This window comes from Dipodomys merriami, unplaced genomic scaffold, assembly GCF_024711535.1.
Source record: "Dipodomys merriami isolate MVZ:Mamm:240054 unplaced genomic scaffold, mDipMer1.0.p SCAF_19, whole genome shotgun sequence".
Taxonomy (NCBI): domain Eukaryota; kingdom Metazoa; phylum Chordata; class Mammalia; order Rodentia; family Heteromyidae; genus Dipodomys; species Dipodomys merriami.
The window spans coordinates 15,464,966-15,491,220 of record NW_027203270.1 but is presented as its reverse complement, the minus strand read 5'-3'; the positions used below and the strand labels follow the sequence as shown (position 1 = coordinate 15,491,220).

The 26,255-nt window shown below is 44.3% G+C and overlaps 1 protein-coding gene across 2 annotated transcripts; it reads left to right on the top strand.

Annotated features, from left to right (window-relative positions):
* Positions 1 to 1,258: 1,258 nt before the first annotated feature.
* Crk (CRK proto-oncogene, adaptor protein) lies at positions 1,259 to 22,441 on the top strand. Of its 2 annotated transcripts, none has more exons than XM_070027445.1 (3): positions 1,259 to 1,641; positions 9,717 to 10,252; positions 19,771 to 22,441. In XM_070027445.1, exons 1-3 carry the CDS (start codon positions 1,401 to 1,403, stop codon positions 19,906 to 19,908), a joined length of 915 nt encoding a protein of 304 aa, XP_069883546.1. In that variant the 5' UTR covers positions 1,259 to 1,400; the 3' UTR covers positions 19,909 to 22,441. The 2 variants fall into 2 exon arrangements, with proteins under 2 accessions (XP_069883546.1, XP_069883545.1); XM_070027444.1 differs by having other exon boundaries at positions 9,717 to 10,082; positions 19,771 to 19,855.
* The last annotated feature ends 3,814 nt before the right edge of the window (positions 22,442 to 26,255 follow it).

Here is a 26,255-nt window from a genome sequence, read left to right as displayed (position 1 = left end):
TTCTTCTGTCTGGCTGGATACACTTCATTCTCTTAAACCTGAATCATCTTTCCACTTGCCATCTCTTTTGGAAGACCTTTTGGATCTCTCTCTGCAGTCTAAGTAATATTTGTATTTTTGTCTGTTTCTCATCATTTGTGTGTGTGTGTGTGTGTGTGTGTGTGTGTGTGTCTGTGTGTCCTCTTTTGCTTAAGGCTAGCACTCTGCCACTTAAGCCACCCCTCCACTTCTGGCTTTTTTTAGCGGTTAACTGGAGATAAGAGTTTTACAGATTTTCCTGTCCAGGCTGACTGAAACCTGTTCCTCCGATCTCAGCCTACTGAGTAGTTAGTATTACAGGCATGAGCCACTAGCGCCTGGCCTCACATTGGTTTTGCCATTCCTTATTAATTCCTCATTTTTTTCCTGGTCCCTTCTTACTGGTCTATGGATTTGGTGACAGCACTGCCCAGTTTTGATCACCATTGTACTGGAAAGGCAGTGCAATGCCAGTACTATTTTCAGAATCAATCAATGAAAATAAGAACTTTAACTGGTTTGGAGGTGACAAGCTAGATCCTCAAAAAAAGACCAGCCTGTCAGGAAGTCTTCCTGTGAACTCAGGCCCTAAGGCCCTGTTAATTTTTCTTGCTTGTTTTAATTCAGGCCCTGGCACTTGCCAGGCAGGCCTTTTATCACTTGAACTACACACCCAATCCTCATACTTTTTTTCCTCTTTTTTTTTTTTTTTTGTCAGTCGTGGGGCTTGAACCCAGAGCCTGGGCGTTATCCCTGAGCTCTTCTGCTCAAGTTTACCACTTTGAGCCACTGCTACACTTCTGGTTCCGGTTTTCTGGTGGTTAACAGAAGAAAATAGTCTCACAGACTTTACTGCCCAGATTGGCTTGGAACCATGATCCTCAGGCCTCAGCCTCCTGAGTAACCAGGAGCCACCTGAGCCACCAGTGCCCGGCTCTACTCCAATTCTTGCCTGGCAGTTCCTACTTATGGGAAGCTCGAAGCAAGGTGGAAAGAAGAGGGCCAAAACCCACTCAGCACACACAAATCCCCAAACTGCAACTGAGGCTCCGCCCCTGAGCCCTAGACTCCGCCTTCCTCTCGCCCGCAGTCTGGATTCGCGCCAGGCGGCGCCGCCCAGGAAGTCGCATGCGCAGTGCACACTCCAGCGCTCTTTTGCCCTTCTCCCAATGGCGGGCGACCGTCCCCTTCCCGGCAGCCTCCCTCGGGGTAGGGGGCGCGTCATTTCCGGTGGGGAAGGCCCGCGGCCGCCGCCGCCATTTCAGGCGCTTCTGTGAGGCTGAGACCGAAGCCGGTCCGCTGGGCGGCGGGGCGGCGGGGCTGGAGGGGCGCGCGTGGCGGCGGCGGCGGCGGCGGCCCAGCGTGTAGGCGCGGAGGCGGCCATGGCGGGCAACTTCGACTCGGAGGAGAGGAGTAGCTGGTACTGGGGGCGGTTGAGCCGACAGGAGGCGGTGGCGCTGTTGCAGGGCCAGCGGCACGGGGTGTTCCTTGTGCGGGACTCGAGCACCAGCCCCGGGGACTATGTGCTCAGCGTGTCCGAGAACTCGCGCGTCTCCCACTACATCATCAACAGCAGCGGCCCGCGCCCGCCGGTGCCACCGTCGCCCGCTCAGCCTCCGCCCGGTGAGGGACCGACGGACGGACAGACGGACGGACGGACGGACGGGCGGCCCCGGGCGGGGTGTCGGGGGGTGGGGGTGGACTGCGGAACTCCCAGCCGGGCCCGGCGGCTGCTCCCGGCGAGCGGACCTGCACGAGGGACGGGGGGGGGCAGGAAGGCCGGTTCCCACGGAGGAGGAGAGGGCGTGCGGGAGCGTGTGGGGGAGGAGAGGCCACTGACCCGGGCCTCAGGGTGTGCCTGGAAGACGACCCGGCCCGGGGGAAGGGGAACTGCTTCGGCCCCAGGGTGGGGCCAGCGCCCGAGGCCGGCACCGGGACTGGGGCCGGGCCAGGCAACGTGGTGACAAAGGGCTTGAGGCTGGGGGGGGGGGGATGTTGGCACTGCGGGGGCATCACTTTGGCAGCGGTGCTCAGAATGAATCCCATAATCCTACAAGTGGCTTTTAGGTTGGAAACATTTCCTGTAGTGTTGGGGAGAGCTGGGTTTGGCCCTACTCCCCTGGTGGCCTTCGGTAGGAAGTCACCACATACTGGCCGGGAGGGATGGAGACACCCTCAGGAAACCCGGTCAGCTTTTTCCTTTCTTGGGCATTTTTCCAGAAGGCTTTTTACCGTTCTCTTCCCCCTGGGGAGGAGGAAGGTGGTGAATCAAGTGCTTTGGTGGTAGAAGAAAGCCATCTAGGACCAGACCGGCCTAAGTGAATGCCTGGCTGGCTGTGTCCCAGACATTTTTAAGGTTCAGAAGATGCTCCACTGCATTTAGGAGCTGCTCCTTTTCAAAGTGCTTAGCGGAGGAAAAGATTGTTGTTAACGAGACAAAAGCGAGTGGAGACAATCCCTTTCCGCAGAATGAACAGAGCTTTATTTTCCTTGGGCTTCAACATTTGTCAGTCTTGTCCTGCCTGGTCCATTCCTTACCCAGGAAGTGGGTAAGACTGGCTCAGTCTTCCTGGATATCAGGAACAGACTGTTGGGGGAGATCCTTAGAGAAGTTAACTGATCCTACCGAATCTTCCCTGTCAGATCATGGAGATGTGATTCTTGTACATTATTGGATTTAATTGGGGAATGTTAAGGAAACATGGGATGTAGGGTAATTCAGAGATACTTAGAGTAGTAATCTCTATGTGCAGATCTGAAACACCACCAAAGGTCCTAAGTGCCTTCTCACTGTAGATGGAAGCAGAAAAAGAGTGGGGACTTAAGTTCACAAATTATCCTACATCTTTCTCAGTGCTGTAACGTTTATTTGCCCTAAACCAGATAAATCCTGCTTCAGTTCTAGCTACAAGGTATCCAAGTTTTCTACTAAATGCATTAACAGGATGGCATAATGTTACTGAAATTCAACTTTCAGCCTTTTGTTTATGCATGCATTTTGTTGATTAGCTTGATTATTCCTCCATACTTTTGGCATTGTGATTTTATATTTCAATACTTAACTTGATATTGAGCTCCACCTTTACAAAACAGATAAGTGTTCAGATCCTGAAGTAAAGATTACCAGAGTTAGAAGATGGGGTGTGGAAAGTTCATGGGCATTATGGTAATTCTTTATTCTGCTATGTGTTCCATTTTCTGTATAGTTATTGATTCAGTTGCCGTCTTTATAGTGAATACTTAGTCTTTGTTTTCCCTATCAAGTTCTTTTTCTTTTGAAGCCATACAGGAATTTCTTGAATTTCAGAGAGGCATATACAACCACACAGGAATTTCTTGAATTTCAGAGAGGCATATACAATATTAATGGCTTACATTTATTGACTGGTTATTCTATGTCATGTACTTTGCTAAGTACTTTACATGTGCCTTATCTCATTTACTATAAAAAGTATTGTGATCATTAAAAAGATTTGTACCTTAAGGAGGAATGAACTGAGAGTCAGATTTAGTAAATTGCCTCAAGTCACACAGCTCATATGTAACTGACTAGAATTGGAGCGCAGGAATTTGGATATGAGAACTGAGCCTTTTACTTTTTACTCTTTACTTGGGATTCCAGCAGTGTGCACAAAAGATTCTCTTTGACAGTTGTCTCTTCTCTGGGGTCCCAGGTTATGTTTAAAGATAAAAAAAGAAAGGGCTAGCAAGAGAAAAACTGGCTTTAGTGTATAGATAATACACATCAAAGGCAGTCATGGAGCATGACTGCCTAACATACACAAGGCCCTGTGTTTAAGCCCTAAACGATGTGGCACATTGAGTATGTGTAAGAGAAACTTTTTACTAAGGGTTATATAGTGTAGTATATACATCTGATAGGTATAATTTGTAGGGAATGGCATAGGTGTAGAAGTTCTAGGGGTAGAATAGGTCCAAGGATTCACAACCTTTTTCTTGGGGGGGGGTGCGGTAGTGGGGTCTGAACTCTAGGCCTGGGCGCTGTCCCTCAGCTCTTCAGCTCAAGGCTAGTGCTCTACCACTTGAGCCACAGCACCACTTCCGGCTTTTTTTTCTGCTTATGTGGTGCTGAGGAATCGAACCCAGGGCTTCATGCATGCAAGGCAAGCGCTCTACCACTGAGCCACCTTCCTAGCCCCTTTACAACCTTTTTGAGTGGCCTGTTTTGACTTACCTTGGTTCTTTTGCTGTACTGCTATAGCTTTAGAATCCCTGGTTGTGCCCCAGAGTCAGATTGGGTAAACATCAGACAATTTAGTTCACGTTGCTTCTAATGGTCCTATAAAGGACTATTGGACTTTAAGTTTTATTTATTTCACTTATGTGGTGTGGAGGAATTGAACCCAGGGCCTCATGCATTCTAGGCAAGCACTCTACAATAAGCCCCATTCCTAGCCTACTTTGTAACTATGGACAAGTTATATAACATTTCCCTTGTTTTAGGTTCCTTGTCTGTGAAAGAGAAAATACTGCCTTACAGAGTTAAGCTGGGGGGCTGGGAAGGTGGCTCAGTGGTAGAGCGCTTGCCTTGCATGCTCAAGGCCCTGGGTTTGATTCCTCAGCACCACATAAGCAAAAAGAAAAAAGCTGGAAGTGGTGCTGTGGCTCAAGTGGTAGAGCACTAGCCTTGAGCTGAAGAGCTGAGGGTCAGTGCCCAGGCCCAGAGTTCAGGCCCCACGACCGGACCCCCCCCCAAAAAAAAAAAAAAGAGTTAAGCTGGAACACATTAAACACTTAGGAACATAATACGCATATTAAGTACTTGAAAGTTGTAAGTATTAATGTTATGAACATAATGAGAGTATTGAAACAAAATTGAAAAACAGCTAGAGACTCAGCTGTAGAGTACCTGCCCAGCGAGTTCAAACTTTAATGCAGCAAAAAAAAGAAAAAAAAAATCATTCTCAGTTTTGATGCTCATTGGCCTACACAGCATGGGTTGGGGTTGGTAAACACTGGTGAAACGTGCCTCTAGAAACAGTGCTAGAGAGGAAGAGATGGGATACATGAAGAAATGTGAAAGGCAGAGGTAGTCTAATGTTGTTCTCAGGCAAAAATCAAGAACCTTTCTGGAAAAAAAACCTAAAGCAAAAAAGGGCTAGAAGTGATACAATGCTTGTCTAGTCAAGTGTAAGCCCCACGTAAAAATCCCAGTGTCTCCAAGGGGAAAAAGTGGTGAAAGAACTTGGGATTTGTTTTGTGACAGCATGGAACTTGGTGCTACCTTCTCAGCCCAAGCCTACCCCCTATTGCCCTAATGGGTGAGGAAGCATAAAACACCCGGGGCCTGGGGCCAGTGGCTCACAACTGTAATCCTCGCTATTCAGGAGGCTGAGATCTGAGGATCCTGGTTTGAAGCCAGACCAAGCAGGAAAGTCCATGAGACTTTATCTCCAATAAACTCAGAAAAAAAAACAGAAGTGGTGCTGTGGCTCAAGTGGTAGAGTGCTAGCATTGAGCACAAAGGTCTTGGACAGTCCCCAGGACCAGCAAAGAGGAAAAAAAAAAAAAAACTTACCGTAGCTTCATGACATGTATAATCCCAGCTACTAGGGAATGGGCATCACAGTTCAAAGTCAACCTGGGCAGGAAGTTACTAAGATCCCCATGAGAATAAACAAGTTGGGCTTGGTGGTGCAAATCTCAATCTTAGCACTTTGGAAAGCATAGCTAAAAGGATTGTCCTTGAAGGTGTCCTGGGCATAAGGCTCAAGACTTTATGGGGAAAGTAACTAAAGCCAAAAAGACTAGAAAAATGGCTAAGTTAGAGCCCTGGCTAGTTAAGTGCAAAGTCCTGAGTTCAAACCCCAGTACTCAAAAAAAAAAAAAAAAAGTTTGACTCTGGCTGGGCAGGTAGCTTCCATTTGCCTAGCAAGATCCTGGCTTTTGGGAGATGGCAAACAAGTTGGGCGGTAATTGTTCTTGATTCCTTTTCAAGTTAGTGCTGGCCAGGCCACTTCTCTGGCTCATTACCCAGTGCCTGCTTTGTCACCTTCAGCTTCTGTATCTTGTTAACTTTATAATTCACAAGCTTGCTTTTCCTGTCTTAATCTCCAGAATTAGATCCTTCCCTTAGTAGTTTCAGGGAAATTCTACACTGTGTTAGTTGGAAATTTTGCACCAAAGAATAATCCAGGATAAAACAAAATTGGTTTGTTTATTGCAAGATTTTTTCCAAATCTTTGTTATGCTCATATATAAGAGGAAGTGCTGAGTTTTTCAACCTCTGATCATATATTTGATGTGAATGAATAAAAGGCTAAGATACAGAGAAGTTGGAAATCAGCTCATATAACTAGTACATGAGAGCCAGAGTCTGAATCTGCAGAGTTCTGTGCTGATGATATCCAATGGCTAGACGACCATATTTCTCTGTAGTCTTTAGAATTCCTTCTCAGCAGCCTTTTACTCTTTATTGGAATATAAATACCATAGGAAGAGATGGAATAGGAATGTAAGAGAAAGTCGTGTGGTATTCAATCAAAAAAGGCTAGCTGGGTGCTGGTGGCTCACGCCTATAATCCTAGCTACTCAGGAGACTAAGATCTGAGGATTGAGGTTGAAAGCCAGCCAGGGCAAGGAAAGTCCAATTAACCAGAAAACCAGTGCTGTGGCTCAAGTGGTAGAGCACTTGCCTTGAGCTGAAGAGCTGAGGGACAGGGCCCAGGCTCAGAGTTCAAGCCCCATGACTAACCAAAAAAAAAAAAAAGACTAACCATGCCTCTGAGTATGAGACTCAGGAAGGGGAATTGGTGGTGTCTTGCTAGAGGCTCCGAGAGCCTCAGGTATTCATGAAATCTGAGGACTAAAGTGCTTAGAAGAAATCCCTTGATCAGATACAGAGAAGCCAAAAGGATATTCAGCTACTTGCCTTGATTTTTATTTCTGGTTGTGTTAATTCATAATTACACATTCAGAACTCAGCCTGGTTTTTAAGTCCTAGATAGCTATGAGAATTCTGTCAATCCTATCCTCAAGACTGACTATAACTCCTTCTTTTCCCATCCTTCTATTTCCTGCGTTTGGCTGTTTGTGGTTGGAAGGCGAGAAAAGAGCCAGATCACATAGCTGTGGTGAGGTTTGGACTTATCGGGGATTTATATATATTATTTTCTCCTAGCTTCCCTCTGGAGTTTGGATCAGTGGAACTTGCTTGCCCTGTATATTTCTGATTGTCCAATAGTAAACAAAACCATGCGTTCCTCTGGAATTATTATAGCATTAGTAACAGAAAGAATAACTTATGGGTAAAACATGCCAATGATTTCCTTTGGTGTTTTCTTGTATTTCTGTGTTGGAGTTGCCAAGCCAAAAAATAAATGGAAGTCAATGAGACCAGCTTACACCATGTAGCGTTAGAATAAGAGGTTAAACCCACTTCTTTCTTTCTTTGTGCCAGAGGAGCTGCCAATTTTTTTTCACACTGATCTTGAAAGGACATGGCTTAGTGGTCATACTTGTTCTTCTAATATTCCCCACACTACCACCCTCCATAGAAAAACACAGGTTTCACTTGGCCTAGTACAGTAATAGAGGAACAATAACAATGGATGACAGGGAGTGGTTACTTTCCTTTTTAGAGTAAAAAGTGTTCTGATCATAGGTGATCAGAATTGCCTTTTCATTGTGAGTTATTGTGTGTCAGGATAGTTTATTGTTATTGTTGCTGCTAATTTTGATAGGTACATACCTCTTTTTTTGGGGGGGGGTCCGATCGTAGGCACTGTCCCTCAGCTCTTCAGCTCAAGGCTAGCGCTCTACCACTTGCGCCATGGCACCACTTCCAGCTTTTTTTCTTTTTGCTTATGTGGTGCTGAGGAATTGAACCCAGGGCCTTGTGCATGCAAGGCAAGCGCTCTACCGCTGAGCCACCTTCCCAGCCCCACACCTCTTTTTAAAATAAAAGCTGGCCTTGGGGGAATGTCTTCCTAAGACATGTTGCTTTGTTCCTTGCTAAGCAACCATGCATATACATGCCTTTAACTATTCTGTGAACCTCTAAAAACTGGGAATGGATTTTTATTTAGTTTCTTTCCCTAACGTCATTAAGAATAGGATATAAGTCAGTGGTTCACACTTGTAATCCTGAGCTACTCAGGAGGCTGAGATATGATGATTGCATTTGGGAGCTAGCCTGGGCAGGAAAGGCCATGAGACACTTATTGCCAACAAAGTACTCAGAAAAAGCTGGAAGTGGCACTGTGGCTTAAGTGAATAGCGTTGTCCTTGGGCAAAAAAAGTTAGGGACAGTGCCCTGGCCAAGACCTGCACCCGCCCCCTCCCCCCCCCAAAAAAGAAAAAAAGTTCTTTGGAATTGTGTTCTAGATGTGAAGAGAGTACATGAGCTCACTATAGATGCCAATCTCTTCCCACCTTTTCCTGAAACAGCTGCTAGGACTTAATAAGGAGGGGAATTTGATATATTTCCTAAGATTAAAAGGATTGCAACAGCCGGGCGCTGGTGGCTCACGCCTGTAATCCTAGCTACTCAGGAGGCTGAGATCTGAGGATCGCGGTTCAAAGCCAGCCCAGGCAGGAGAGACCGTGAGACTCCTATCTCCAGTAAACCACCAGAAAACCAGAAGTGGCACTGTAGCTCAAGTGGTAGTGCGCTCGCCTTGAGCTGAAGAGCTGAGGGACAGCGCCCAGGTCCAGAGTTCAAGCCCCATGACTGACAAAAAAAAAAAAAGATTGCAACAAAACCTTATATCGCCAGGTGCTGGTGGCTCACATCTGTAATCCTAGCTAATAGGGAGGCTGAGATCTGAGGATAGTGGGTCAAAGTCAACTCAGGCAGAAAAGTCTGTGACTCTTTTTTTTTTTTTTTTTTTGCCAGTCGTGGGGCCTGAACTCTGGGCCTGGGCACTGTCCCTCAGCTCTTCAGCTCAAGGCTAGTGCTCTACCACTTGAGCCACAGTGCCACTTCCAGCTTTTTTCTGCTTATGTGGTGCTGAGGAATCGAACCCAGGGCCTCATGCATGCAAGGCAAGCACTCTACCACTGAGCCACCTTCCCAGCCCAAGTCTGTGACTCTTAACCACCAGAAAACTGGAAATGGCACTGTGGCTCAAGTTGCAAAGTGCTAGCCTTGAGCAAAGGAGCTCAGAGACAGCACCCTGGTCCTGGATCAAGCCCGATGACTTCCAAAACCTTCTATCTTAAACTACTTTGTATTCAGTGTCAACTAGATAGAGTGGGGCAATGAATAAGAGCCCCTGTGAGGTTATATGTGAGTAAGCCCAGGGCTGGGGATGTGGCTCAGTGGTAGAGTGCTTGCCTAGCATGCATGAAGCTCTGGGTTCCATTCCTCAGTACACATAAACAGAAAAAGCCAGAAGTGGGGCTGTGGCTCAAGTGGTAGAGTGCTAGCCTTGAGCAAAAGAAGCTTGGGGACAGCACCTGGGCCTAGAGTTTGAGCTGCAGGACTGGCAAAAAAAAAAGAAAAAAAGAAAAGAGTAAGCCCAAGTGGCCTTCTTGTCCTTCTGAGCCCAGCACTGCTCTCCCATGCTCACCCTGTGGTGGTAGGCTCCTTTCAAAGTATTTCCCATATACTATGTAGAGAGGGCCCCTCTTCAACTTTTTTCCTCATTATTAACTAAATGTGTATGGGAGTGCTTGAAATCTGTATTCCATCTTCAGTATAGTACATCTTTAACACTCTGCTCTGTTTTTTTCAGGGGTGAACCCCTCCAGACTCCGGATAGGAGATCAAGAGTTTGATTCATTGCCTGCTTTACTGGAATTCTACAAAATACACTATTTGGACACTACAACATTGATAGAACCAGTTTCCAGATCTAGGCAGAGTAGTGGAGTGATTCTCAGGCCAGAGGAGGCAGAGTATGTGCGAGCCCTCTTTGACTTTAATGGGAATGATGAAGAAGATCTTCCCTTTAAGAAAGGAGACATCCTGAGAATCCGGGATAAGCCTGAAGAGCAGTGGTGGAATGCAGAGGACAGCGAAGGAAAGAGAGGGATGATCCCAGTCCCTTACGTGGAGAAGTATAGACCTGCCTCCGCCTCAGTATCGGCCCTGATTGGAGGTAACCAGGAGGGTTCCCACCCACAGCCACTGGGTGGGCCGGAGCCTGGGCCCTATGCCCAACCCAGCGTCAACACTCCGCTCCCTAACCTCCAGAATGGGCCCATTTATGCCAGGGTTATCCAGAAGCGAGTCCCTAATGCCTACGACAAGACAGCCTTGGCTTTGGAGGTACATAATGTGCAAAATGTAGAAAGAAGAGATCTGCTACAGGGTTTCCCTTTCACACCTCTTAGAGCTTTGTAGGAATGCTGAATACAAGCACCAGCATTATGATGTTGTAGATGTCAAACTATTAAGTACTGATTTTAACATTTAATGTTTGGTTTTCTTTTTATATATATATATATATATATATGTATGTATGTATGTATATATATATATATATATATATATATATATTGAAAACCTATTTTACAATGAGTAAACTTAAAACTGTATTACTGAATGTTCTGATTTATCTACTAAACATACTTTGACTAATAACACCTGAGTTCATAAGAATTAACCTAAAATAATTTTTCTCATCTGTATCTTAAACTCTATTACTTTCTTTTTTCATTGTCTAAAAGAAGGTGTGTTCACAAAAATTACAGTGTTATAATGGTATGCAGCAAAGCACCTAAGTAGAATTTTCCCACAAAAAATGTTTTTCTCTAGGAAATATGAGGTTCTTTACTATGGATTAACTGCATTTGTCAAGAATAAAAGAGTGGGGGGCTGGGAAGGTGGCTCAGTGGTAGAGTGCTTGCCTTGCATGCATGAGGCCCTGGGTTCGATTCCTCAGCACCACATAAGCAGGGAAAAAAAAGCTGGAAGTGGCATTGTGGCTCAAGTGGTAGAGCGCTAGCCTTGAGCTGAAGAGCTGAGGGACAGTGCCCAGGCCCAGAGTTCAGGCCCCACGACTGGACCCAAAAAATAAAATAAAATAAAGGAGTAGGGGCTGGGAAGGTGGCTCAGTGGTAGAGTGAAAGAATTAAGGAGTGGGTAGACCACTTGCTAACATGTCCACATTCCATTCCTACTGTATTGGAAAGCAGTGGAATAATACAGGTGTGAGGAACAGTAGATCTTAGTCTTTGTTGTGTAATGTATTTTATTGTTCTTCTAAGAGATTAGTTTTTGCCTTTGACAAGTAGTTATCCTTGGTAGCCTATCTCCAGACCAAACTTGTTGTTTTTTTTTTTTTAAGTAAGTTTTTTATTGTGAAAATACTGTACAGAGGGGTTATAATCACATGGGCAAGGTAATGAGTACATTTCTTTTTCTTTTCTTTTCTTTTTTGTCAGTCCTGGGGCTTGAACTCGGCCTTGAACGCTGTCCCTCAGGTCTTCAGCTAAAGGCTAGGGCTCTTGCACGCATGAGGCCCTGGGTTCGATTCCTCAGCACCACATAAGCAGAAAAAGCCGGAAGTGGCACTATGGCTCAAGTGGTAGAGTGCTAGCCTTGAGCTGAAGAGCTGAGGGACAGCACCCAGGACCAGAGTTCAGGCCCCACAACTGACCAAAAGAAAAAAAAAAAAGGCTAGGGCTCTACCGCTTGAGCCACAGTGCTACTTCTGGTTTTCTAGTGTTTTTTTTTTTTTATTGGAGATAAGAGTCTCACGGACTTTTCCTGCTCGGGCTGGCTTTGAACCGCGATCCTCAGATCTCAGCCTCCTGAGTAGCTAGGATTACAGATGTGAGCCATAGGTACCCGGCTAAGATTGCATTTCTTATCAAGCATTACCTCCTCCTTTGTTTTTCCCCTACCATCCCTTCCCTCCTATCTCCACAACTACACTTCCCCCCTCCCCCACTGCCTAAATTGTAAAGTTCATTTTTCTACATAGTGTCTTGTACATCTCATTATTGCAATGGGTCAGCCTGTATCCCTATTTAAACAATTTGTTCTTTCCCTTCCGGTCCCCAAATTATACCAACATCAAATACAGTGAAAACAGGGGTTATACCGTGGGGGAGGGACATACAAAGCAACAAAACCCTGACCAACCTTTCAAAAATTTCTTTTGTTGGGCATGGAGCTTGAACTCAGGGCCTGGGTACTATCACTATGCTTTTTTATTTATTTATTTATTTTTGGTCGTGGGGCTTGAACTCTGGGCCTGGATGCTGTCCCTCAGCTCTTCAGCTCAAGGCTAGCGCTTACTACTTGAGCCACAGTGCTACTTCCAGTTTTCTGGTGGTTAATTGGAGATAAGAGACTTCCTTAGCTACTCAGGAGGCTGAGATCTGAGGATCGCGGTTCAAAGCCAGCCTGGGCAGGAAAGACCGTGAGACTCCTATCTCCAATAAATCACCAGAAAACCGGAAGTGGCGCTGTAGCTCAAGTGGTAGAGCGCTCGCTTTGAGCTGAAGAGCTGAGGGACAGCGCCCAGGCCCAGAGTTCAAGACCCACGACCGACAAAAAAAAAAAAAAAAGAGACTTCCTTACCCAGGCTGGCTTTAAACCATGATTCTCAGATCTCTGCCTCCTGAGTAGCTAGGATTACAGGTGTGAGCCACCGGTGCCCAGCTTCCCTATGCTTTTTTGCTCAAGACTAGCTCTCTTGGAGCCACAGTTCCACTTCTGGTTTTCTGGTGGTTAAGTAGAAATAAGACTCTTTTGGAGTTTTTGGTCTGAGCTGACTTTGAACCTTGATCTTTTGCTCTCAGTCTCCTCAGTAGGATTATAGATGTGAGCCACTAGCACCTGGCTGAGACTAATTTTTAATAGTATTTGTGCTTTGATTAGCTTTGGGGGGGGGCGGTAATTGGGGTTGAACTGGGCCAAGAGTTAATAGGAAGATGTTTTACCACTTGAGTTATCAGCTTTAGTTATTTTGAGAATAGAGTCCATCATTTAATACCTAGGTGTAGTAGACCACTATCCTATTTAAGCTTCCTGCATAGTTGGCATGATATACCTATGCCTCAATGCCAGCTACTTGTTGATATTGTTGATAGCTCTTTTGCCTAAGATTGGCTTGTGTACCACCATCCTTTTGATGTCTACCTTTCAGTAGCTAGATAACAAGTGTAATCTATCACACCAGGGGATTAAGAAGTTTGTTGTTTTATTGGGGGGAAGGGTACTCTAGGATATGAATTCAGGGTCTTGAATTCGGTTGGCTTGCCTACTCAGTTGGTATTCTACTACTTGAGCCATACCTTCAGCCTGACTTTGTGGTTATTTTGGAGATGGAGTATAGTGGACTTTCCTACCCAGACTGGCTTTGAATTGTCATCTCCCAGCCTCAGTCTCCTGAATAGCTGAGATAAAAGATGTGAGCTCCCAGTATCCAGCTTAGATAGTAGTTTTCAGATATGTTTTTCTTTGCTGTAAAAGACATCTTTCAAATTAGAACAAATACCCTTAGAAATAGTGTTAAATCACCTTCTTTAATGTACTTGAAAAAAAGAGTTTAGTAGAATAATTCTAGAGTTAGAAAGAACTTTAAAAATCATTCGATAGATGGAAGAAAACTGATGTTAACATAGGTTGAACATGAAATGGTGATATTTAGCACAAGAGGCTGAGAAAGAAATTTTTAGTTTGAGACCAGCCCACCTGGGTACATAGTGACACCCTATCTCAAAAAAGAAAAGTAAAAAGGAACAGGACAGGCTGGATCATTCAGGCTAGTGGAGATGAAAATTCAAAACTTATCATCTTTCACCATAAGAATGCTTCGGCATGGCTTATTTGCTGTCAGTTTCCCTCTAGAATTTAAGATACTAGGTATTTAATTTTTCTCTACTCAGCAGATTTCTCTAGTAAGTATGAAGACTGGGAAGAACTGAAGCAAGAGTATTCTTCTGCTCACTAAATTTCTATGGGTTGATCAGGACCCATATCCTGGGGGAATATAACACTAAATAAGGCAGACACTGGGTGCTGTTGAAGAAAGTAGATATGAAATAATGTAGAGATATACTGAAAGTTGGGAAGAATATGGAAATTGATACTAGAATAGTATAAGGAGGAACCATTTATTTTTATGTTTTTGTCGGTCATGGGACTTGAACTCTGGGCCTGAGCACTGTCCCTCAGCTCTTCAGCTCAAGGCTAGTGCTCGACCACTTGAGCTTTAGTGCCACTTCCAGTTTTCTGATAGGTTATTGGAGGTAAGAGTTTTGCAGACTTTCCTTCCCAGGCTGGCTTTGAACCGGGATCCTCAGATCTCAGCCTCCTGAGTAGCTAGGATTACAGTGCCCAGCTATTTATTTTTTTGCCAGTTTTTTTTTTTTTTTTTTGTTGGTCGTGGGGCCTGAACTCTGGGCCTGGGCACTGTCTCTCAGCTCTTCAGCTCAAGGCTAGCGCTCTACACTTGAGCCATAGTGCCACTATTGGCTTTTTCTGCTTATGTGCTGCTGAGGAATCGAACCCAGGGCCTCATGCATGCAAGCCAAGCACTCTACCACTGAGCCACTTTCCCAGACTAGAACCTTTTATTTTTGATGCCAGGACTGAGCCTTGAACTCAAGGTCTCATGGTCTTACTTGGCTTTTTTATTTTTTTTGTCAGTCATGGGGCTTGAACTCTGGGTCTGGGTACTGTCCCTCAGTTTTACAGCTTAAGGCAAGCACTTTACCATTTGAGCCACAGCACCACTTCCAGTTTTCTGGTGGTTAATTGTAGAAAAGAGTCTCATGGACTTTCCAGCCCAGGCTGGCTTTGAACCTCAATCCTCAGATCTCAGCCTCCTGAGTAGCTAGGATTACAGGCATGAGCCACCAGTGCCCTGCAGCCAAGCTTTTTGTAATTGCAGATAGGATCTTTTGGACTTTTCTTCTGGCTTTGAATTTTGATCTCAGTCTCATGAGTAGCTAGGAATTATCTGTTGTTTGTTTGTTTGTTTTTTGGCCATCCTGGGGCTTGAACTCTGGGCTTGGGCCCAGTCCCTGAGCTCTTCTGCTCAAGGCAAGTACTCTACCACTTGAGCCAAAGCACCTCTTCTGGTTTTCTGCCAGTTTTTTTGGAGATAAGAGTCTCACAGACTTTTCTGCCTTGACTGCCTTTGAACAGCAATCCTCAGATCTCAGCCTCCTGAGTAGCTAGGATTATAGGCATGAGCCGCCGGCACCTGACTTCTGTGTCTCTCTTGAGTGTTTCCTGAAGTGTGGGCAGCTCCTGGACTAGTTACAGATTTGATTACATCTGTACTAGGTTCACGATTAAGCTAGTTCCTCAAGAGGTAAGAAATAAGTCTCTTGGACTGGGAAGGTGGCTCAGTGGTAGAGCGCTTGCCTTGCATCTTGAGGCCCTGGGTTCAATTCCTCAGCACCACATAAGCAAAAAAAAAGCTGGAAGTGGCACTGGTTCAAGTGATAGAGTGCTAGCCTTGAGCTGAAGAGCTGAGGAACAGTGCCCAGGCCCAGTGTTCAGGCCCATGACCAGACACCCCCCCCCCAAAAAAAAAGAAAGAAATCCTCTTTAGTCCTCTTTACAAAGGACTCCATGATTGGCATGAAGACTTACCCTGAGGATGTATCAGATCAGATTGTTCCTTTTTGGTTTTGAGATAGGTTCTCACTCTGTAGCCTTGTCTGGCTTTTAACTATTAATCCTCCTGTATTAGTCCTGCAAGTACTGGGATTATACACATGCACCACCATGCTGGACTAATTTTTCCCTATTTATCACATGGATTTTGAAATTTTGTTGCTACTAACTTTCTTTGTATCTTTAAGAGATACAGAAGCAAATATTTGGTTTTGCATTGTTTGTAGAAATACTACAACTTGCTGGATACTGGTGGCTCAATGCCTATTATTCTAGCTACTTAGGAGGCTGAGATCTGATGATCACGGTTCAAAGGCATCCCAGGCAGGAAAGCTGGTGAGACTCATCCCAGTTAACCACCAGAAAACCAGAAGTGGCATTGTAGCTCAAGTGGTACAGTGCTACTACCCTTGAGCAAAAAAGCTCAGGGACAGTGTTCAGACCCTGACAACCCTCACAACCACTTTAGACTGACCTGTAGTTTTTACATAATTACTTAGGAAATTGCATATAGGCCACTAGGTAAGCTGATTTCTCTAAGTTGAGATCAAGTTGGTTTTAGCAGATGCCCTTGACTTGAACTTGAGTTTACTTTGCCTAGCAGCTATCCTAGACATGTTCACAGGGAACCCCCTTATGGTCTGGGGACTCCTAGACCATAATTTTAGGGTGCCTGGTATCATAGAAATAGCATAAATGAACTTTGGAGCCAGGATATCTGAATTCAGTTATTTTGTGTAATTATTCTGAATCTTCATTTCCTTCTCTAAAATGAAAGTTTCTGTCTGGGTGCTGGTGGCTCGTGCCTGTAATCCTAGCTACTCAGGAGGTTAAGATCTAAGGATTACAGCTCAAAACCAGCCCCAGCAGGAAAGTTCCCGAAATTCTTACCTCCAATAAACTACTCAGAGAAAGCCAAAAGTGGCACTGTGGCTTAAGTGGTATAGTGCTAGCCTTGAGTAAAGTGAAGCTCAGGGACAGCACCTACACTCTGAGTTCAAGACCTACAACCGATGGGGAGGTGGGGGGGCCGGGTACTAGGAATGTAGCTTAGTGGTAGAGTGTTTGCCTAGCATGCATGAAACCCTGGATTCAATTCCTTAGTACTACATAAACAGGGTTTTTTTTTGTTTTTGTTTTTTTTGTCGGTCATGGGGCTTGAACTCGGCCTGGGCACTGTCCCTGAGCTCTTCAGTTCAAGGCCAGCGCTCTACCACTTGGGCCACAGTGCCACTTCCCCACCTAAACAGAAAATGCTGGAAGTGGTGCTTTGGTTCAAGTGTCAGAGCACTAGCCTTGAGCTAAAGAAGCTCAGGGACAGTGCCCAGGCCCTGAATTAAAGCCCCAGGACTGGCAAAAAAGAAAGAAAAAAAAATGCTTTTATTGCACTGTAATAATTTGGCAAGCTGTGCACCAGTTTCTCATGCCTATAAACCTAGCTACTTAGGAGGCTGAGATCTGAGGATCAAGGTTCAAAGCCAATCCTAGCAGAAAAGACCCTGAGAGACTTATCTCCAATTAACTATTCAAAATCAGGAAGTGGAACTGTGGCTCAAGTGGTAAAGTGCTAGCATTGAACACAAAGAGGCACAGGGACAATGCCCAAGAACTGAGTTCAAGCCCCAAAACCGACAAAAAATAATGTGGCATGGGCTGGGAAGGTGGCTCGGTGGTAGAATGCTTGCCTTGCATGCATGAGGCCCTCGGTTTGATTCTCAGCACCACATAAGCAAAAAGAAAAAAGCCAGAAGTGGCACTGTGGCTCAAGTGGTCGAGTGTTAGCCTTGAGCTGAAGAGCTGAGGGACAGCGCCCTGGCCCAGAGTTCAGGCCCCACGACCGGACCCCCCCCCAAAAAAAAATAATGTGGCAAACAGTTATTTCATAGAACTAGATGAATAGTTACATTTTGAAGGTACTTAATGTAGTCAGAACTCAAACCTTGATAACGAAGGGATGGTTGTGGAGGTTTTGTTGTTTTGGGGTTTTTTTGTTGTTTTGGGGTTTTTTTGCCAGTCTCAGCCTGGGCACTGTCCCTGACATTTTTGCTCAAGGCTAGCACGCTACCACTTGAACCACAGCACCACTTCTGGCTTTTTCTGTGATTAATTTGAGATAATAGTCTCATGGGTTTTCTTGCCTGTGCTGGCTTGGAACCACATCAGATCTCAGCCTGCTGAGTAGCTAGGATTACATGCATGATGTGAGCCACTAGTGCCCAGCTCTTGGAGTTCTTTAGTCCAATGACATCTAGGTGTCCATCTGTGTCTCCTTTTCCCCCCAGTTATGAGGCCCAGTTGCATGTCCATCTGTGTTTTCCCCCCAGTTGTAAGGGCCTGGGTGCTATTCCTGAGCACCTCTCTGCTCAAGGTACTCTACCAATTGAACCACAGCACTGCTTCTGGTTTTTGAGTAGTTAATTTGAGATAAGAGTCACTGGGCCTTTTCTGCCCAGGCTGGCTTGGAACTGCGATCCTGAGATAGCCTTCTGAGTAGCTAGGATTACTGGCATTAGCCACTGATGCATCTGGTGAACATTTAGGGTTTTATCTCACCTTTGTTTAATACTTTGCCAGAGTGGATCCATTCATCACTCTGACCCTGACCTAAATTTCATTGTAGGTGCATACTATGTTATTAAAACTGTATTATTTGATGTCACAAGAAACTTTATAAGCAGAAACAAGAATGGTTGGTAGTTAATATATAAGGTGATATGATAGTTGATTTGTGTATGTGTGTGCACGTGTATGCATGTGCTTGCTGGTTCTGGGGCTTAAACTCAAGGCTTGGGTATTCCTGAGCTTTTGTGCTCAAGGACAGCTCTCTCACTTGAGCCACAGCTCCTCTTCCAGCGTTTTGGTGGTTAATTGGAGATATTGTCTTACCACCTTTCCTGCCCCAACTGCCTTGGAACCTAGATCCTCAGTTGTCAGCCTCCTGAATAGCTAGAATTACAGGAATGAGCCACCAGAGCCTGGCTGATAGTTAATGTTGAGCCAGGTGGCATTGAGGAAGCAATGAGGTCTGTTAATAGATGTTGGAGAAGGTGGAGGATTGGGAGGATTTGAAGGTGATAGGATTTGGGGTTTGTGCTTATACCTGCCTGAGTGGGAAAGGGTTTGCCTTGATCTGAAGATAATGGAGACATTTCATTTTCTGAGGCCATCTAAAGTATGCTTATCAGGGCTGGGAATGTGGCTGGTAAAGTGCTTGCCTAGCCTGCATGAAGTCTTGGGTTCGATTCCTCAGTATCACATAAACAGAAAATGCCAGAAGTGATGCTGTGGCTCAAGTGATAGAGTGCTATCCTTGAGCAAAAGAAGCTCAGGGACAGTACCCAGGCTCTGAGTTCAAGCCCCAGAACTGGCCAAAAAAAAGAAAAGAGCCGGGCGCTGGTGGCTCACGCCTGTAATCCTAGCTACTCAGGAGGCTGAGATCTGAGGATCGCGGTTCAAAGCCAGCCTGGGCAGGAGAGACTGTGAGACTCCTATCTCCAATAAACCACCAGAAAACCGGAAGTGGCGCTGTAGCTCAAGTGGTAGAGCGCTCGCCTTGAGCTGAAGAGCTGAGGGACAGCGCCCAGGCCCAGAGTTCAAGCCCCACGACAGACAAAAAAAAAAAAAAAAGAAAGAAAAGTATGCTTGTCATGTTTCCTCTTTCTGTGCAAACAGTAGCAGTTTGGAGGAATGTATGAGAGTGGGCTGGGGGATTGGGCTTCAGCATATGTCAAGCAAGGGCCAGGCATGAGCTGAGAATAGTGGATATAAGAAAAGTAAGCCATAGAAGTGGTGCTGTGGCTCAAGTGGTAGAGCACTTGCCTTGAGCTGAAAAGCGAAGGGACAGCACTCAGGCCCAGAGTTCAAGCCCCACGACCAACAAAAAAAAAGAAAAGGAGTACTAGCTCACTTAAGTCAGGATTGCTCATCCAGAGAAACTTGAGGTTGGCACAAAAGGATTATTTTCTATGATACTAGGATACTCTACTTTCTGTGTTCTCTGTTTTTCTCTAATGCTAAAACCACTTCTTTTGCCTGCATTAACCATAAGTAACTAGTCTGGTGGCTGGGGCTGGGGAGGTAGTAGTCATTTCTGTAACGTCAGCCCTAGAGTAATCACATGGGCAGGGTATGCCTAACCAAAGTGGAGATTTTCAGTTTGCATTCTTAATTGGAAATAAAGTGCTCTCCTTATTCTCCTCCTGCAGGTCGGTGAGCTGGTAAAGGTTACGAAGATTAATGTGAGTGGTCAGTGGGAAGGGGAGTGTAATGGCAAACGAGGTCACTTCCCATTCACACATGTCCGTCTGCTGGATCAACAGAATCCCGATGAGGACTTCAGCTGAGTATAGCTCAACAAACAGTTTTGCTGACAGATGGGAACAATTTTTCTTTCCTCCCCCAGTTGACATCTATACAATTTTCTTACAGGTATCAAAACAGTCTAGTTTATGTAAGCATTCTGTTACCTGTGATCTTTTTTAGACTGAACTACTCCATTCCTACTCTTATTTACCATGTTCAGGGTACGAAACTGGAGGGCTTGTATGGTTAACTTCTGAATTGGCAATTTTTGATGATACTGGTCCTGCCTGTATCAGAAGGGATAGGTATCTTGCCTCCTTTCAGGCAGTGGAGATCAGCTTGTGGAAAACTTGATGAACACTGCTTACCCTGAATTGTTCAGTAGTTCTTTCATTCTGAAATCATGCTATCAAATGTTCCCTTCCACCCCATTAAGTAATGCACCATGTGAATAGTATCCAGTGGGATTGCATTTTCATTTATGGAACATGACCATTGTATGACATTTCAAATCCTGAGAAAGTTCTGAGAACACTACTAGAAGCATTTGTCTTCCTTCCCAGTCATTGCTTCAAGCTTTTTCTTAGGATTCTTTCAACTCTTACATTCTCTTCCTTCAGACCTACAAGCAGGTTAATTCTTAAGGTAATGTGTGTTTTTTTTCCAGAAAAAAAGCAGGATGTTCAGAGCACTTTATTTAGTGCATAGCTTTAAGCCAGTATTGGATTCACTCAGTGAGCAAACTCCCAGCTCTCTGCCTTCCCCTGAGGAGTCATTGTAGGTCCACACTGCTATGGCACCTAAAGAGACTCCTGGCTGATGGGACCTAAAAGGCCATTTCTCCTAGGTGCCAGTATCCTCATAGGAGATGCAGAGTTCTAATTCTCAGATTCTACTTGGAGTGGAAGGACCAATCACTTATACTATTCCATGGAAGGTTTCAGGGCCAAATTCTGCCCTCTGCATTGTGTGCAACTTTTATATAAGGCAAATTAGAATTATATGAGTTTGGGATAGGGTTAGAGCTTTGAAAAATGTGTGAATCAATCATGAATTAACTATGTATTCATTTTACTTGGCCAGAATAGTATTTGAAGTACATGACATTATAAACTGCCTTTGTTTTTGGTTCTTTTTATATCCAGGTTTAGTTTACAAACCTACATGTAGAATGGCTTATGTGGAGTCTCATGCTCCAAAGAATAGACCTATGAGACCAAAAACGATCTAGGCTCTTTTTAACGACAACATGAAACTTTCTTTTTTTTTTTTTTTAATTTTATTTTATTTGTGAACATATTGTACAGAGGGGTTACAATTACATGGGCAGGATAATGCATACATTTCTTACCAAGCATTGCAGCCCAACATGAAACTTTCAAAGTTAGTACCCATTCAATATAGGCACTGGACTCTGGTGTCGTATGACCAATAAAAACATCTTTACTTTGCTTCGGACCTCATTTCAGAACAATAATGTATCTTTCTATTGTCCTGCATAGGTTATATAATAAATTTGCATTCTTGAAACATATACCAAATCATGGTATTTCAGTGACTAGCACATTGCCTGGAGCACAGTGTATGCAGCTGTGTGTGAGTGAATGAGGGGGGTGCAGAAGCTTGTTACATGGCCCAGGGAAGCCAACTGGTGCGGGATTACAAACCTCATCACAGGCAAACTTAATGAGTTGACGCTAATTTATTTTTACCTCACACTAAGGTAATGCTTGATAAAGACAGTAATACTCGACTTATAAAACGTTAGCACAGTGCTATGCACATAGTTGGGTGCTTAATGTTGGATGAACAGATTTGCAATACTCGACATAATTCCACCTGACTACTTGTACATTTCCAGGTAGCATAGATACTATAAAATCCAAATACACCTTCAATTTTGTTTTCCTGAAAGTATGGCATCTAAAATATTTGTATAAGATCCTTGTCACAAATGATCTGAATGTTTGTATTTTCTTTTGGCTTTGATATTGGCTGAAAAATGTGTCTCTTCATCCTATGTATTGTTAATGGAACATGCAACTCTACTAAAAATGACAAGAACTTCTCAATGATCAGTTGTCTGAAGCCATTACATGAACTCTTGGGTTGGATTGGCGTGGTGTAGCGGTTACTGGACCTCAAGAAATCAAAAGACTTCGCATAAGTATCTTCCCATAAAAAAGAAATGCTAGGCTCCAAGTTCATATGTACATTGTTACAGAGCAAAGTAAACTGAAATTGGCTGCTATATTTTATATATAATCACTCTGCAAAAGCCCATTTTTTGAATACTAATATTTGACACGGTTAATTCTTATTAATTTGTTGTAATTGTTTATTGTTAATAATGCAAATAGATAATTTTTAATTATCCACAAGTAACATTTCACTATTAATGGTTTGAAATGGGTGAAAAGCAAACCAATTTGAAATAAAATATGAACATGTGCCATTGTATTATAACACTATACACTTTCTTGACAGTTAAATTTTTAAAAAATGTTTTTTTTGTAGCATGTATTGTATATGTTTATAGTATATGTAGTAAATAAAAATATGGCCAAATATTTGGCTTGGTGATCTTTTGAAGAAAGTAATCTTTGAATATTTGTCACAAAAGTGCTATTTTCTGTTCTTTTTTGTGGTGATAAGAATCAAGAGCCAGAGCTTTGCAATTGCTAGACAAGTGCTTTGTCACTGAGCTACATCCCCAGCCTGTGCATTTTTTTTTTAATTTATTTTTTTGGGGGTCCGGTTGTGGGGCCTGAACTCTGGGCCTAGGCGCTGTCCCTCAGCTCCTCAGGTCAAGGCTAGCACTCTACCACTTGAACCACAGCGCCACTTCCAGCTTTCTTCTTATGTGTTACTGAGGCATCGAACCCAGGGCCTCAGGCTTGCAAGGCAAGCACTCTACCACTGAGCTACCTTCCCAGCTCCCAGCCTATGCATTTTTTGAGACAGATTGTCACTAGATCAGGCTGAACCTGTATTCCTCTTGCTTCAGCCTCCTGAATACTGGGATTAAAGGTGTGCATAACCACAACTAGCCAAAGAGCTGAGTCTTTATGGTAACAGGAAATCATGGTTATATGCCCTCAATAGCCCATCAGTAATCAGGTTAAATATATGCACTGTGGATATAACTAAGGGTGGGATTGATCATTGATGCATTAAAGGATCTCCAGAAGTCAAGAAATACTGATTTGCAGAGATAAGAGAATCATTTTGTATGTAGAAAGGTATAGGAAGTGGGATGTTGTGGACAGAATAATCAGACTTCTCCAAAAATGGATATCTTTGGGTAGAAGAAAATGAGGATAGGAGCCAGGCACCGGTGGCTCACTCCTGTAATCCTAGCTGCTCAGAGGCTGAGATCTGAGGGTTGTGGTTCAAAGTCAGCCCAGGCTGGAAAGTCCATGAGTCTCATTGCCAGTTAACCAACAGAAAACCAGGACTGAGTGATGCTGTGATAGAGTGCTAGCCTTGAGCAAAAGCTTGGGGACAGCGTCCTGGCCCAGAGTTCAAGCACCTCGGCTGACCAAAAAAGGAGAATGAGGACCTGGTCAGAAACTCAGTAGAGAAAAAAGAAATTTGGATTTTAAGTAAGAGTGTTAAGATGCTGGTATAAATACTTTGCCCTTATGTAGATAACACTTGTTCAGTAAGGAAATATAGGTAATAACAAAAACATAGATTGAACATTACCATATTTTCTTATCACCCTCCTTAAGTTATATGTATGAAATTATGCCAGGTGCTGGTAGCTCACATCTGTAATCCTAGCTACTCAGGAGGCTGAGTCACAGGTCAAAGCCAGCCCAGGCAGGAATGTCTGTGAGACAAGTCTTGTCTCCAATAAACCACTGAGAAGGCTGGAAGTGGCTCTGTGGATTAAGTGGTAGAGCACTAGCTTTGAACTGAAGAACTGAGGGACAGTGCCCAGGACCAGAGTTCAAGCCCCATGACCTATCTGCCCCCCCCCCCGCCAAAAAAAAAAAAAACCTAAGAGCACAGTCTCCTAAATTCAAGCTGAAATAACAGCATGTGCACACATACCCTATACCCAAACATGTGAGGTTTAAAAGACAGTGCTGGATAATCCTCCAGGGAAATTAGGAGAACATCAGAAATAAGCACACCTAGCAGGCTTTTGGTCAAGAAGATGCTTCCAGTTTTACCTAACTTCAGGCCTGAATTGATTGCTAGCAAAGTGGAGACTGAAGGCCAGGTGCTGGTGTCTTACGCCTGTAATCCTAGCTACTCAGGAGGCTGAGATCTGAGGATCGTGGTTCAAAGCCAGCCCGAGCAGGAAAGGCTGTGAGACTTTTTATCTCCAATAAAACCACCAGAAAATCGGAAGTGGCACTGTAGCTCAAGTGGTAGAGTGCTCACCTTGAGCTGAAGAGCTGAGGGACAGGGCCCAGGCCCAGAGTTCAAGCCCCACAAATGACAAAAAAAAAAAAAAGGAGACTGAAATGTTCACTAAATGGTGAAGGATCAGCTAGCTTGTACCCTCTGACCTTATGTCTTCTTGTTTTAAAGTAAGAGATGGTGGACAATTTAGCTTTCTTGGGGAGGGAAGGAGGATGGATTTTGTTTTTGGGGTTTTTTTTTGCTGTTATAAGGGTGATGTACAGAGGAGAACGATATTTTATACTTGGAGGTAGGTTTGTTCAAAGCCTCTCCTGTTTCATTTGAATACTCTTCATGCAATTTCTAGCTTCATTTCAGGCTGAGGAGACTGGTGTCTATTCCAAAGATTTTAAACAACAGGGGAGCTAGGAAAGTGGAATCTGGAGGTATGCTTGAACTCAGGGCCTTCGCACTGTCTCTGAACTTCATTTGCTCAAGGCTAGCAGTCTACCACTTGAGCCACAGTGCCACTTCTGTTTTTTTCTGTTTATGTTGTACTGAGGAATCTAACCCAGGGCTTCATGCATGCTAGGCAAGCACTCCACCACTAAGCCACATTCCCAGCTCATGGTCTATTGTTGACAAAAAAAAAAGGTTGAGCACTTGCCTAACAGACACAAACATAGAAAATATATGGTTAGGACTAATTGGGGTACCTACTTGTAATCCTAGCTACTCAAGAGGCAGAGGCAAGAAGATCTTTGTTTAAGGCCAGGCCAAGCAAGGTCAACTTGAGATCCTATCAGAAAACAAACTGCAAAGCAAAAGGGCCAGAGACATGTCTCTAGTGGTAGAGCAAAATGACACCTAAGGTCCTATGGTCCTAGCACCACCCAAGAAAAGAGAAGAAAAGGAAGAGGAATTCAATGCATAATCATTAAGGACATGACTCCTAATTGTGAAGATAAATTGGAGGTAGAGTTAACTTGAGTCTTAAGTTCAAATCCTTTTAGGAGCCTGGTGATGTAACAAGAAAAAAGATTTCAGGGGGCTAGGAAGGTGGCTCAGTGGTAAAGCACTTGCCTTGCATGCATGAGGCCCTGGGTTCGATTCCTCAGCACCACATAAGCAAAAAGAAAAAAGCTGGAAGTGGTGCTGTAGCTCAAGTGGTAGAGTGCTAGCCTTGAGCTGAAGAGCTGAGGAACAGTGCCCAGGCCCAGAGTTCAGGCCCCATGACCTGACCCCCCCCCAAAAAAAAAAGAAAAAAAGATTTCAGATCCCAGGACCAAAAGATACTGTAATGAGGAAATTATTTAAATTATTTGACCATCTTCTACTTAGAATCAAAGCACTCCCTCTATTTTCACTTTTTTCCCCCCAGATGTGTGTGTGTAGCCTCATACTAGGGCTTGAACTCAGGGCCTGGGCATTGTTACTGAGTTGTTTTTTTTGGGGGGTCCAGTCATGGGGCCTGATCTCAGGCCTGGGCGCTGTCCCTCAGCTCTTCAGCTCAAGGCTAACGCTCTACCACTTGAGCCACAGCGCCACTTCCAGCTTTTTTCTTTTTGCTTATGTGTTGCTGAGGAATCAAACCCAGGGCCTCATGCATGCAAGGCAAGCACTCTACCACTGAGCTACCTTCCCAGCTCCTGTTCTGAGTTTTGTTGTTTTTGTTTTTGTTTTTGCTCAAGCTAGTTCTCTACCACTTGAGCTGCAGCTCCATTGCTAGCTTTTTTGATATTTAATTGAAGATAAGAGTCTCACAGACTTTCTTGCCCAGACTGGCTTTGAAACAATCCTTAGATCTCAGACTCCTGAGTAGCTAAAATGATAGACATGAGCCATTGGCACCATGCAATTTTTTCTTTTGAATAGTAAGTTGCCCCTGTTTCTTGTGTGCCTTATTAAGTATGTCTGTGAGATTAAGTTAATGTTTAGGCCAGCTGCTTCTCCTTCTTTAGCAACCACTGCCATATGATCAGGGGCATTTTGTTGTTACTGTCATGGTGACATTTATATAAGCAAGAATGAA

Coding starts and splice junctions, on each gene's coding strand:
- Crk (XM_070027445.1), top strand. CDS start 1,401: ATGGCGGGCAACTTCGACTCGGAGGAGAGGAGTAGCTGGTACTGGGGG. Junction 1,642..9,716: donor GCCCGCTCAGCCTCCGCCCG/GTGAGGGACCGA, acceptor TGTTTTTTTCAG/GGGTGAACCCCTCCAGACTC. Junction 10,253..19,770: donor AGACAGCCTTGGCTTTGGAG/GTACATAATGTG, acceptor CTCCTCCTGCAG/GTCGGTGAGCTGGTAAAGGT.